The following is a 13789-nucleotide window of genomic DNA, read 5'->3' on the forward strand; positions in this document are numbered from 1 at the left end:
TGAAGAGATGTCGCTCCCCATATTGTATATCCTTTCTTCACTAGCATGCACACTAGACATTAATCTGTGATTTCTAGCAGGACTTTAAGGAACTACAACACCTAGTACAACTACAACACCCAAAGTGCAGCAAACTCTAAGCATTGTCTTAAGCTCTATTTGGGTGAAACTAGGACAGTTTAAAGGGGGGCGTATCATGCTAATTTGAAGCTTCATATTTGACTCTGTGATACCGATGGAGTAGCTTAGCATAATTTACAGTTTAACTCATTTTTAATCGCTCTGTGCCGGCCCTCATACAGCCTCTGCCTGAAACGACTGAGTCAGCGCTGTCCCTTTAAGAAACCCCGCCCCTACAAGCTTGCTTTCTTCTGATTGGTCAGCTCTCCGAAGCCTGCTGATGCTGCACTTTGTGACATCACAAAGTGCAGCATGTAGAAAAAAAACTGTGAAACCTGGCGTTCACAGCAGCCTGCAGAGCTGAGAAGCCTGGGGATTACTCCAACATAACTTTACCGACAGATTTAAAACGTCACCCACATTATAACATTATATATATGTCTTAAATTGTGAAACAGCATAATACCCTCTCTTTAACACATACAGAGCTCAGAAGTTAAACTAAATAATTTTTTTGTCTTGTTAAAACTTTTCTTCACCATTGAAAAAATACAAGACAGCTAATTGTCTTCAATAATGACAAAAAATCAAACTTTTCACAGCCATCATTTATTCCAAGGTTTAAGAATTATACCAACAATATAATTTTAAAACCAATTCATCCATTTAAAGATACAAACAAACCAACTTTACTTCCTTATTTCAGCCCAATTAAATATATAAAAAGAATCTCTTAGCACTGCATTGTAATTATAGGTTTAACAAGAATAACTGGTTCGTGTCTGTTTTAGTTGTATTCAAATGAGAAACACCAAGCTGACTGGATGACAATAACAAGACTCTAAATTAAAAACAGGAAGTGGAACAGAAAGGTGTTTGCGACACGCTCAAATTCAGGTCTAGACCCACTTTTTTTCTGCTGATTTAAAGTAACAACTGATTTGATGCTGATTTTCTCAAACTACTGCTAGGCTTCTTTCCAAAAATGGCAGTCAGCCACCTGGAAACAAAATTAGTGGCACCTTTATCCCCCTCAATTTATTTCTCTGGGAGGAACCAGGGCATATGACTCATTCTGGGAAGGGGGTTACATCATGAATAGGTGCTGTATGAAACAGACCACAAGCTAAGAGAGGAACACTTTCCTCACAGGCTCGAGCATAGACCAAACCTTGCACCTCCTTAAAGAGGTGAAAGATATAAAAATACATCTGTGATATTTATGCATCAGCAGGGTGAACTTGATGCTAATCTAGCATTGTTATATTGGTATGCATATGACGGTGCTGCTGGCACTGACACAAGAGTTAAAAAGAGAATCTGCTAGTCACCAGAAGTTCAGAGGTGAAGACAAGCGGATCAGGAAGCAGATCAGAGCGGAGGAGAAACCTCTCAGCTCTGCCTTCATCTTGCCATGCTTATGCAGTGTATACTAATGGGCTTCTTGCAGGTTGCTCTCTGCTCTACCCCATTTCCCCAGTGGGAGCGCTTCCTCCCTGCAGCAGAGCCAGGTTGTGCTAATTCTGGAGAAGTCTCAGGGCCTGAGCATTGCCAAACTCCCCGGTGGGAGGGGCCACCACAATATGAGGCTGACAACAAGATGAACCCCTGGAAGAAAAAATCTGTATAACCCAAGGGTTTATGCGCTAGGTGCAGGGTGCAATTGTTTTCCTCATTTCCTCGGGCTTGTAAAGCTGATCCACTATCAGCAGCACGGTGTTATGCCACGAGCATGGCAATGAGCTCGCTTTCTCTGGGCCTTTTGACATTTCTTGCCTTGTAATAGCAAGCAAAAAGCTATTAAGCCGGTAATCAATTGATGTATCCGGAGGGGAAAAGCATTCTGAAGGCGCAGACATTCACTAACATGATTGAAAGTTTCTTGTTTGTGGTGCTTACCTTGGCTTTGACACACTTTATTTCTTTTGGGACAAAGCAGCTGCTGCATTTAATTTTCTGAATAGCTTATCTGCAGACATAAAAAGAAGAAGAAAAAGTTCTGTACTGACTGAATTAGCCAGAATAATAATATCCACACACTAAGAGAGTGAATTTGGATCCAATATTTTTGTGGAGAAGATGGTCTAAAATCAGACATCACGGCCGGTTAAGGTGTTGATAGGCCTGACTGTTTATAACGAGGGTGACATCAGCTCCCAGCTCTGACTCATCCGTGCCCCCGGGACAGTCTGGAGTCAGACATCCACGAGGTGAGAGGGAGGTCATCACACACACATCAAACTACGTTACATCATCTGGCCCTGAAAAGCAGGGTTTTTTTGTGGGATCCTGCAGAACACTGACGATATATACTGTACAGAGCTTTCTACCAGCCAGCTTTCCGCCTTTCTGTGTGTGCAGGTCTGGTGTTTCTTGAAAGCAGATTAAATTTTACTAAACACTACAATTTGGTGGGGCGCCTGGGTGGCAGAGAGGAAAACCGCTTGGCCACCGTCACAGCGACCGGGGTAAGCAGGATTTGGAATCAAGCGTTCCAAATTGAAAGAGAAACAAAAAAGGAAAAAGCGCTGAAAACATCAACAGCATATTGAGGACTGAAAATAGCAGAGCAATTCTGAACATAAATTCCATCAGCCATATTACTGGCATAATTCACGTGTTTTGCATGAGCTGCATTAGTCGCTGGCAAATCGACAGATACAGAAGCTTGTAGGAAATGATTCTAAAAGCATGTGTCGGGCGTTGATGCGTTCAATTCTGAGCGAGTAATTAGACTTAAAGAAATTTTAAGATGCAAACTGAATACATGAGGTTCATAAAGATGCTCATATAAAAGCGTATTGCATATTAAAGGGATAGTTTGGTCTGTTTGTAGTGGGGTTGTATGAGATAGTAAGTATACTACATACAGTGGGGATGCCGGTCAGCACGGCACCGCTGTTTAGAAACCGGCCGGAGTGCTGGTGCGGAAGCTAGGCTATATGCCGCTGCAGATAGGGTCAATTTCATATGTAATTTATCCACTTATAAGGCCGTCCCACCTAAAAATCAATAGTGGTATTGATTGTACACTATATTTGAATATTTCACAGCGTTTCACTAAGAACACCTCTTTATTTGGCACTACTTTGTATGGGCACTGCAGTGTTACTACGCCTGCAGCGTGCCGTTCCCGGTGGGGACCAGAGGAGCAGTAGAACCACAAGGGATAGGAAACACTGAAATCTCCTGTCCACAAAGAAGAGGGAGAGCAGTATCAAAAACAGACAACAGCAGCACAGGATTAGTTTCATCTCATCTGAGTAAAGAATGACAAAGCTGCCAAGTGAGTGCTGCTGAAATCCAAACAGCGGACTCGTGTGTGCGTGTGGTCACTTTCCCGCCATCATGGCCCGTGCATATGTGCAGCCCTGCTCGGCCACAACGGCCTTCCAAAGGAAAAAAAAGGCAGACTTTAACTGCTCCCGCTCATTTCACAGATTTTCCAGACAAATAATTTCAGGTTTGTGCCCGCTATAGCGCCAGCCCTCTGTCCGTCCTGCTCTCTCTGGCCTATAATTACATGCCACTCATTTGATTTGTTCATTAGTTCAAGCCTCGGCTGGGTAGAAGCAAAACGGAACCCTCTCATTAGTGGTTCATGACTCTGCTCTCTCCATGGCGAGCGCCGGAGCTACGATGGAAAACAGCAGCCGATATGTGGGAGAGGGGAAACTGGCGGGGAGACCTTGTTTTAACCCAAAGCACACGTCTTCATGAAGAGAGACAGCAGGGATCGTATACTGTCAAAATAAGGGCATCTGTACAACCTCTCTCACAAAAACACTGCTGTGGTGCAGAGAGGGTCAAACAAGCCATGATAACAAACAGAGAGATTATGGATAACAAAACTGAAGAAGTTTTTGGCAACAAAGCTCTTTTTCCTGCAGAAATCATTTCAACGCATTCGGTTTTCTAGGATTTTAACACGTATGGACGTCCTCTCGTATCTCTGACAGCTTCATCATTCAATTTTAAATAGTTTGAGCTTCTCGGAAAACTTCAGACACTCATCAGCCATTACTTCCGACAATTACAATCATGAATATGCCTCATATGTGAAGTAGGATCCTGTGAAGGCGTGCGGTTGTAGATGCCCCATTTTCCCACTATAAGCCAATAACATGCAAGCAAGCGAAGGCGAGAAGCAACACATCTGATTTAAGAACGCGGTGAGCAACTTTCTCTGCACGTTATTATAATGAGGCTCTGCCGTCTATCAGTATGCTCATGACTAACTAGAGGCATTCATATTTTATAAGTATTTATTCATATCTACAGGCAGGTATGCAGGTTGATGTCAGTTACATTCACTTCTTTCAAATCAAACCAAATCATGCAAATCATGAATATGCATCAAGGGGGATTATAAATATTCATTGATTCATAGCGAGGCCTTAACATACATGAGTTAAGAAATCAAGCTGTTTTGTTCTTTGTGTCATTTATATTTTACAGTAGATTTTTTCAAGAAGTTAGAGAGGGAAAATATTTTTGTAGTTTTAATATTTAGCTTAAGTAAGACTGAGAGACGGCTACATGGTGGTGCAATGGTTCCTGGGGCGAATCCCGGTTCAGACGTAGGGTTCCCTTCAGGTACTCCGGCTTCCTCCCACAGTCCAAAGACATGCTCGTTAGGTTCATTGGTGACTCTAAAACTGCCCGTTGGCGTGAGTGTGAGCATTGTCTGTCTCTATGTGTCAGCCCTGTGATTGACAGGTGCCCTGTGAATGACAACTGGGATAGGCTCCACCCTACCCCCGTGACCCTGAACGGGATAAGCAGTATAGATAATGAATGGATGGAAGACTGAAAGACAGCTACGCTAGGCTAGCATTGAGTTGTATTTGGGCACAGTGGTGCTTCAAGCTAAATGCTAACATAAGCGTGCTAAGAAGCACTAAATCCATGGTTCTCAACTGGTGGGTCAGGACCCAAAAGTGGGTCGCGGAGCTGTTTTCAGTAGGTGGCAGATGTGTGCTTAAAAGAAAGAAGTTGTGGCAAAAAGCCAATGCTGCGCTTTTATTCTGAAGGACATGGGTATCCTTTGACATGCCTGCAGTAGTAGTGTAGTTTATTCACACTCCATGTATCCACTGATTGGATAATCCCAGCTACAGTTACATTCTTGAAACCTGATGAGATGTACAGTAGTTGCATTTATGAAACACTTTATTTCTGTTGAAAAAAGGTTGTTCATTGAATGATTTGTAAAGGGAATATTTTCCTCGCCCTGCTACCTGCTGGCCATTTTTGTTGACCGTTGACTGTTGTGTTTTGTGATGTTGACATACTGTGATGTTTTGCTCCATCTCAGGTCCAAACTGCACCATTTTTTATTAAATTAATTTAAGAGGTTGAGAAATTTCAGGAATTTTGGTCGTGATTCGTCATTAAGGAGGTGGTGGTGGGTCCTGAGGCGAGACCAGTTGAGAACCACTGCTCTAAATGAGAAGGCTCACATGCTGATGTTGACAATAAAAACAAAGCAAAGCCGAGGCTGATGAGAATGCCATTAGTTGAGTTTTTGATTAAATACCTGCAAAACTGGACAAAACAAATTATGGCGGAATAGGAAAAGTAGGCGGATCACAAACATTGTTTAAGAAAAATTCACAGTTTTAAAGATGTTTTAATCTGGATTGAAGTTTTAGTTAAGCTGCTTAACTAGCATGGCTAGTATCCTGCATCAAACATTGCAGGATAGTTGTAGAAAACAACTGAATACCCACAAATGATAATGTAATTCAGTGCTAACATAATAGATTCTTTACAAAAACAGGCCACCTAATACATGCTCTCTGCTCCACAAATATAAACACACGTATTGTAGCGCCTTCACTGTAGCTTCACTGTGAGGCTTCAGGTAGTAATTCAGCCTGTATCAAACTAATAGGACAGGTCACCAAGATGTTACAAGATAAATATTTCAAATGGTTGGTTTGAAAGCCAGAAGAAAGGTACACAAGCTGAAACCACTCTCCCTGTGAGATCAAAAGCCAGCTTCTTTATTCTCCACACCCGGCGAGATCAGATGAGAGCTGGTTTAACGGACTGTCACACCAACAGGGGAGCATTACACCCCAGTGGTTTTCATCCACATGAAAAGCAGAGCGGCGCTGAGAGTGGCAAAGGATGAGGTCCTCGAATCACTCACATAATTCTTTTCTCCCTTGTTCGTGTACAGTAGCAGCTGAAGCCAGTGTCGTCACCAAGTACAGCAGGAAAAAGGAGCTTTATGTCTCACTGGGGTGTCAGCATCCACTCCTTACACATTATATGCTGCTGCTGTAATTAAAGTCCCCTTTCAGCACTGCACACACCGTGACCTTTCACAATGCAAACACTCATTGTCCTGGTTAAACCCAAGGCCCCTCTATCAGGATGTTAACCGTGTTGGTGAAAGAAAAAAAAATGTATGCAAGTACTGGCATGTGTTATAGCTTCATCTGGGAATCGAGGCTTGATGGGTTTTAACCGTCATTATGAGGGTGTCGCAGGAACTTTGGCAATAAACACTTGAAGAGACAGAATACCCTTGATAGGCACCATCATAACCTATAATCCGAAGATATGCAAATGGCAGAGATGCTTCCCCTGACACTGCAGTGCCAGTCGTCTTTATGTGCCCTGGGAGCTCTCCCGTCAGCGCTCAGGCAGGAGAATGGGAGTGATGGCAGAGAGGGCTGTTTGTTTAACATGTCACAGGAACAGCCGTGTGGAGAGGGTGGGACCAGATGGAGGAGCAGAGGAGGCAGGGAATACATCTTCAGAGGGTATTGTCCCCTCAGTCACTGCTGGTGTACGACTCAAACACACTTGTGGAGCAACACAGAATGACAAAACACTCAATTTCCATTTTGCACAATTCTGTGTCTATCTATCACGATGTACTGAAGTTGATCCGATTCGTCCCATCGGTATCGGCCTCAGATACTGACAAAAACACGGTGTCGGATATCAGTGTGTCAGTCAATGCACTGATCTGATACCATAACCAGTTAGCCTCCAATCTGAGGCTGCACGAAATTTCGTTTAGCGATCACAATTGCGATGTGCGCATGTGCAATAGTCACATCGCAGAAACATGCGATAGTGAAGCAACACGTCAAACTGCCACTTTGTTGTTGCTCGGTGCAAAACTCCAGTTTCTTGTTTTCAATGACTAGTCTACAAGAAAAGTCTGATTTCACTTCAGTGCAGCTCTTCACCGGAGCACAGAGAGTGAACTGACTGCTGAGCTGCAGAGTCTGTGTGTCACCTGCCTGTAAGCTGTAACCAAGCACGAAAAAACTCACGTCTCCTGCTTCCTGTCCGCACACACAACCTTATGCGTAACGGAACCTCAATAATCTCGCCGACATTACCTGTGACAGCAGCGTTTCTATATAAACTCACTGTTCATGGAGCAGACGTGCCTCAGAGTGTTTACTTTTAGCGGCTACACCTGCAGCGCGCACACAGCAGGAGACGTGAGATTTTGGTTCCATAAGTTACCGTCACCGGGCTGATCACGGTGATTAAACTAGAACATTGTTAGAAATGGTAGATGACATACCATATAAATAACACAACTGCAGCCCACAAGTCTATTTGTATTTAATGAAATGAAAACACACAGCATTCATCTGGTATTATTTCCTGTATTTTTAAAATCACAATAAATCGCATTAATAGAGATAGAACAAAAAGATATCGCAATGTATGTTTTTTTATGTCGTGCAGCCCAACTCCAATCAAATATCAAATGGTTTTAGGTCAATTATTGTGTGACAATAACAAACACCAACAGCGTGGTGCCAGCAGAGAGCGTAATGTCAGTCAAAGCAAGCATCATGTTAGCTATCAGTGTCTTTCCACTGATATGCACTTGGTATCAGCAAATTCTCAAGTCCAAGAATGAACCGGAACGAGGAAGGAAAAAATTGTATCGGAAAATCTCTGAAATATGTGTTAGCTGAAGTTTAAGAGTTCCTTTTGTACTTCAAAATTATTAATCATGCACACAAAAAGAAGCCCGATAAGACACCACACATCTTCTTCCTCCCAGTCTGGCTCATCGAGACAAAATGCCAACAGACGCACACAAGTGTGCACACCTTGTCTGTGAAATGACACCCTATTTTGTTCTCATTTAAGCTTTTTATATTCAGTAAGAGGGTGAGGTACAAAGGGCCTGAAGCTGTCTTGGGTCATTAAACCCCACATTTTCTTTCTTCTTTCAGAATGTGTTTTCTGGCACTTACAGCAGGGAGAGCTGACAGATTAGACAGGGGGCTTCGTTCACAGGCTGCCTGTGGGCTTCAGGAGGGTGGGCTGCTCGCTGGTGCTTGGGGCAGCAAAAAACCACGCCTGTCAGTGTTTGACGGGCCAATCCAGGAGTGCAGTCATAGAGAGGTATGATTGATGATATTATGTACTCACACAGGATCTGAATGCCAGCACACTCCTGTGATTTAATCCCTGTTCCTTCATCACACATCCGGGCGCAGCAGATGGACTGTACGACGCCAAACCCCCTCTCTCCCCGAGGCCGACGCCATAAGTGTCAAGACCACCATTACTAATCAATTCTTTCAGGCAGCAGGACCTGAATACAGGAGGTGTAATACACATCACTGTTCATTCATAGCCACTGTAGCACATTGATGTAGAATGATCAAATGTGATGAGAAGATCAGACTTCAGTTTGAGACTAGGGCATTTTTTTTCCTGACATATCAGAGAGAAAAACTGGAAGATGGATTTGTTGTGACCTTGGCCTCCACTTGTACATTAATCAAGTAGAAAAACACCTCCCACACAATCCTCCACGATGGCTGTGTTGATACATCTTTAAGTACATTTCTTCATTTACACAAAAGGAAGTCATGGTGAACATGTACCTTTCCTAGGACTGACTATATGTTAAAAGAGAATCTTTGATATTAAATAGCTTGAATGTCTTTTTGTCCTGCACAGACAAAAAACGCTTCCAACAGCCTTCCCGTTTGACAACACTGACCCCTAGTGGTCATCCAAGGAACTTCATCTCAACCATGAGCATGTACACTCTGTAACTGTCAATGCCACAGACGTATTAATCCCGTTGTCTCCTGTTACAAGGCAAAACACACAGGTCAGGCTACACGTCGACACAGACTCCGCTAACAGTATCAGAATCAAACCTGTCAGGCTGTAAATCCAAGAATAAGCGGAGCTGCACTGCAGAGATTAAGCCAACCATCCCCCAGTCAGACCACAAAGAGCTCATTGTACTTGGATAGCATATAAAGAGCAGAAAGGAGAATGATTTTGGCAGTGATTTTCAATTATAGTTTGGGCTCTGTGGCCTCAGAGGGTTATGAAATCTCTCCCGATGCTAATGCTAAGATGCTACAGAATGAGGAGTGACAGCGTGGAGGGGAGACTATTGTTGCAGAAGCACTGATCTTAAATTATATAGACAATGCTTTGTAGTGAAACAAAATAAAATGGAAAACAACTGTAGATCAGTCACAACACAATAAAACTATAGGAAACAGTGGATGCTAACAAGCGAACATTTGTGACAGACATTCACTCATGAGAGTTTTACGGTTCTTCCACTATTAAAAAGTCAATATAGTATTGGAAAAGCTAAGCACGCAACATCATCTATGAGATAAAATCTGACACATTTTTACAGAGGGGGGAAACCTACCTGAGCATCGGAAGACACACGACCTCAGATCAAAGAAGAGGTGGCCGCTGATGCATCATTGGTAGCGACAAATTATCATCAATATCACTCCACCACATTATCATCAATCTCTCTCTTCAAAGACAAAAGTGTCTCTCCATGCTAAATCATGAAATCGATGCATTTCTATCACCGAGAGGAATTGGTCGCCCAGTGATCTCTGCGGCTGAGTAATGTGAAATCTATCGCAGGTTAGTACGCGCGGCCTGGACAAGATCAAAGACAAGACCCCAGAAAAACTTTGTATTGATCAGCAGCTGCAGGGAAGCAACCGAGGAGTAAAACTGTGAGCGGAATTTGAAACACTTTGTCCGAAGATGAATTAACTCAAATGTGTGAGAGGAAAAATAATTTGTGTTGATACAGTTAAACAATTTCAAGCAGAACAACAACACAGCTGCGGTACTACCTTTTTACCTTCTATACTTTAATTATCTCCAGTACTGCCTCATTTTACTTTAAACAATTTTATGAGGCAAAATTTAAAGATTACACATTTTAAAACATTTGTCCTTTTAAGTGAAGGTAATAAGGTGCTTCCTTGTTCTCTTTCTTGCTATTATTAACTTCTAGATTGACCAAATTTCCCGTTTTAAAACACTTTCACATAAAACAGTCCCTCCAGGATTTCACAGCAGCTTTTCTAAAAAGTTGCAATGCAAGTTGCGATGTTTTGAGGCTTTACTTTTCGGTGTAACACATTACACATCCACTGTGAGCAACTGGGACAAACACTCGGATAAAGCCCTGTATTGGCTGAGGGAAATGTTTTATCTGACATCACTCCTGGTCATTTTCTGTGACCAGATGAGAAACACAGCCTCTAGCCCCTTTCCCACTGATCAAAAAACACCCGTTTTTTTAGCCTAATGGGAAAGGCTACAATCAGCATTTAGACCCGGGTCAAATGACTCTGCAGGAGACCCGGGTAATTATCGCCTCGGCTCCGATCGGCAACAATGGGAACACAAAAACCCGAATCGATACGCTAATCTCCGCCCCCTTTCCAGCACGATGCTATGACACGCATTGAAGTTCCGGCCGCTGCCACGTAAATACAAAAGAACAACATACAACAGCAAATGTGTTCTTTTTTACGTGCAACATGCAGCAACACTGGCAAGACAGCGAGGTGAGAGAGCTTCTTCAGATCCGAGGGGAAGAAGAAATAAGGCGACCCTGTTTCCGGCGCATTTGTGACGTCAGATAGTTACGCAGCAGAAAAGAGGCCGAAAGGAGTATACTCCAATGGCAATGGCAAAAGAGACAATCGGCATTTATTAGCGGGCCTTCTCGGGTCTGAAAAACCCGTATCAACGTGCTAATTTTGGTGGGAAAGGGGTAACTGATCGATCAATCGCCTTAACACAAGGCATCAGGACGTGGCTTAGTGGACTGCTGCACAGAAGCGTGGATCAATGATTATAAGAAGATATCGAGGGATGGATTTATTATTTATTCACTGTATAAACTCTCCGTAAGTAGAGTTCGAGGCTGGATTAGGAAGCTCATGAAAGTGAGATGATGACACGGATCAGCTGTCTGCTTTACAGCAAAAAAAGTACAACTCTAGCATGAACCGTTCCAAACATATTTATAAAACAGTAAAAGATGTCCTCTGATTTTTGAACAACATTACTGACCTAAGGTGAACGATATTTTGAACATCAAAGAAGTGAGTTTGGTACGTAAATGACTTTAGGTTCATGGGGAAATAGGATGCTTGGTCAAATTTGAAGAAAAGACGAAAAGTCTGATTTTATATTTTATAGTTTATGTTATATTTTAAGTGTTTGCCCTTTTGAATCTATACAGTAAAGTCCTGATCAATACATTTAGAATTGTTGATTAATGATATACGTGATTTAATGTTGAGATTTACAGTTCTTTGTAATTATACTTCTTGGTGCATTTCAGAAAAGTCAATATTTTCTGTTTTCCAGGGTGGGAAACTCTCCATTTTCTTCCTTCTTCCAACAAAAGACCTCAGCTTTAGTGCCTGCAATAGTTTAAGCTGTTTAGCAACACTTACCTTTGGCCATTTGGGATTGAGAACACAAGCTTTTTCAGCATCATCCAGCGCCGCCTGATGTTGTCCCAGTTTGAGGAGCGCTGCCGAGCGGTTGCTGTACAGGATGCAGTTCTGTGGGTCCGCTTGCAGGGCATTAGTGTACAGATGAACGGCCGTCTGAAAGTCACCGCGCTGGCACGCCTCGTTGCTCTGCTGCACTTTCTCCATGAACTCCGCTTTGCTGAGCCCATACCTGGCCCCTGTGTCTCCGGAAACACACCGGATAGATCTGCCTGATGTCCGAGAACTGAAGATTGAAAACTGGAGAAATGGACAGAGGAGTGTCAGGTTATCACTTAACCAACAGGATTGTTGCCCGATAGAGTAGTTACAACATGCAGCTAAAATGTGATTGATAATGTGTGAGTATAAGTGAAACCTACTCATCTTCTCCCATGGAACCAAAACTAACATATACTTATTATATAAGAAGAAAAAACGATTTAATATTCCCATTATACTTGAACATTAATGATGTCTGAATTGGATGTAGTTTGGCCAGCTCTGTAATGCTGGTATCCTGCAAGCTGCCTCAGTGGCTTACTGGGACACGGAACAAAAATAAATAAATTAAGGCAATGTTAGTGTTTTCTGTTCTGCCTGTTTTGACAAGTTAAAGTCTGCTTTTAAAAAGTTTTATAAAAACCAAGGAGGATAGAACACATCGTTTGACCTCACATAGCTGTATGAAGGTTGTGTCTCTATTGAGAAGAAAAGGTGGAAAAGATGAAGGTCAAACAATAACACTGTCTACTTGAAAGGTTAGAATTTAATAATAAAAGACTAAATTGTCTTCGGGGTTCTTTGTGACCCATTCAATCAAAAGTTACATTCAAATGTTGCTGGAATTGAGATATTTTTTCCACACCATTGTCTATTAAATAAGACTTGTTAAAATCGCTGGAGGCTTTGGCACACTAGACTTTATCTTTTGCATCCTCCATCCATTATCTATCTCTTACCGCATTTCCTGTTCAGGGTTGCAGGGGGCTGGAGCCCATCCCAGCTGTCATTGGGCGAGAGGCGGGGTACAACCTGGACTGATCAGCAGTCAATGACAGGGCTGACACACAGAGACACACAACCTTTCATGCTGACTCTCACACCTACGGGCAATTTACCAATTAACCTAACAAGCATGTCTTTGGACACTCCAAGCCGGAGTACCTGGAGGGAACCAACGCGTGCACGGGGAGAACATGCAAACTCCACACAGGAAGACCCTTGAACTGGGAACTAGGAACCTTCTAGCTGTGAGGCAACAGCGCTAACCAATGCACCACCGTGCAGCCCTCTTTAGCGTCCTGTTAGCAAAGATTAAAGCCCATATGTATTCTGATGTTCACAGCCTGTTACCGGTTATTCTTCTCTAGAAGTTCACACATTGACAATATAACTAATAAAGACATCTTCATAACAGTGATAAATCTACAAACACAAATTAAAACTGCCTAATGCCTAATGTGGAATTGAATATATTATTGTTCACATTCATTTTGAACTTGTTACACTGCTGAACAAACTAACAGCTAAACCATTTCAATGCAAAGTTAATTATCATATCGACTCCAACCAACGCAGCCTGATTGATTAGGTAGAGGAGCGCCGTGTCCAGTTAGCAGGGACGGTTTGCTGAGTGTTACTGAATCATGAAATCCATCTCGGGTTGCGTGTTTTTAAGGCCAGCTTCCATTATAGGCTACCTCTTTCTCACCACACCTCCTCAGACTGAATTCTGGGATAGGGCAGGCTGGGTAATTACTTCCAGAAGCCCGGGGAGTAGAAGCGGCAGACATGAGGGCTTTTGTAGAGTGGATTCAACTTCAACTTACATCGTAGCACCAATCAGTTTCTTCTTTGCACCTTTTGACCTCCGT

At 42.7% G+C, this 13789-nt stretch overlaps 1 protein-coding gene across 1 annotated transcript in view; it reads right to left on the reverse strand.

Moving 5' to 3' along the window:
• LOC138610013 (tetratricopeptide repeat protein 28-like) overlaps window positions 1-12104 on the reverse strand; it is a gene marked incomplete at its 5' end in the record, with an annotated part of 185820 nt that extends 173716 nt beyond the window's left edge. The window contains one exon of the mRNA XM_069682715.1: window positions 11874-12104. Within this exon, the coding sequence (XP_069538816.1) occupies window positions 11874-12104 (231 nt within the window). The remainder of the gene's footprint in view (window positions 1-11873) is intronic.
• Between the last annotated feature and the right edge of the window lie 1685 nt (window positions 12105-13789).

The sequence above is a fragment of the Semicossyphus pulcher genome, unplaced genomic scaffold (genome assembly GCF_022749685.1).
Source record: "Semicossyphus pulcher isolate SPU_LCO1_2020_fin unplaced genomic scaffold, fSemPul1.0.p SCAF_6, whole genome shotgun sequence".
In the NCBI taxonomy this organism is placed as follows: Eukaryota; Metazoa; Chordata; class Actinopteri; order Labriformes; family Labridae; genus Semicossyphus; species Semicossyphus pulcher.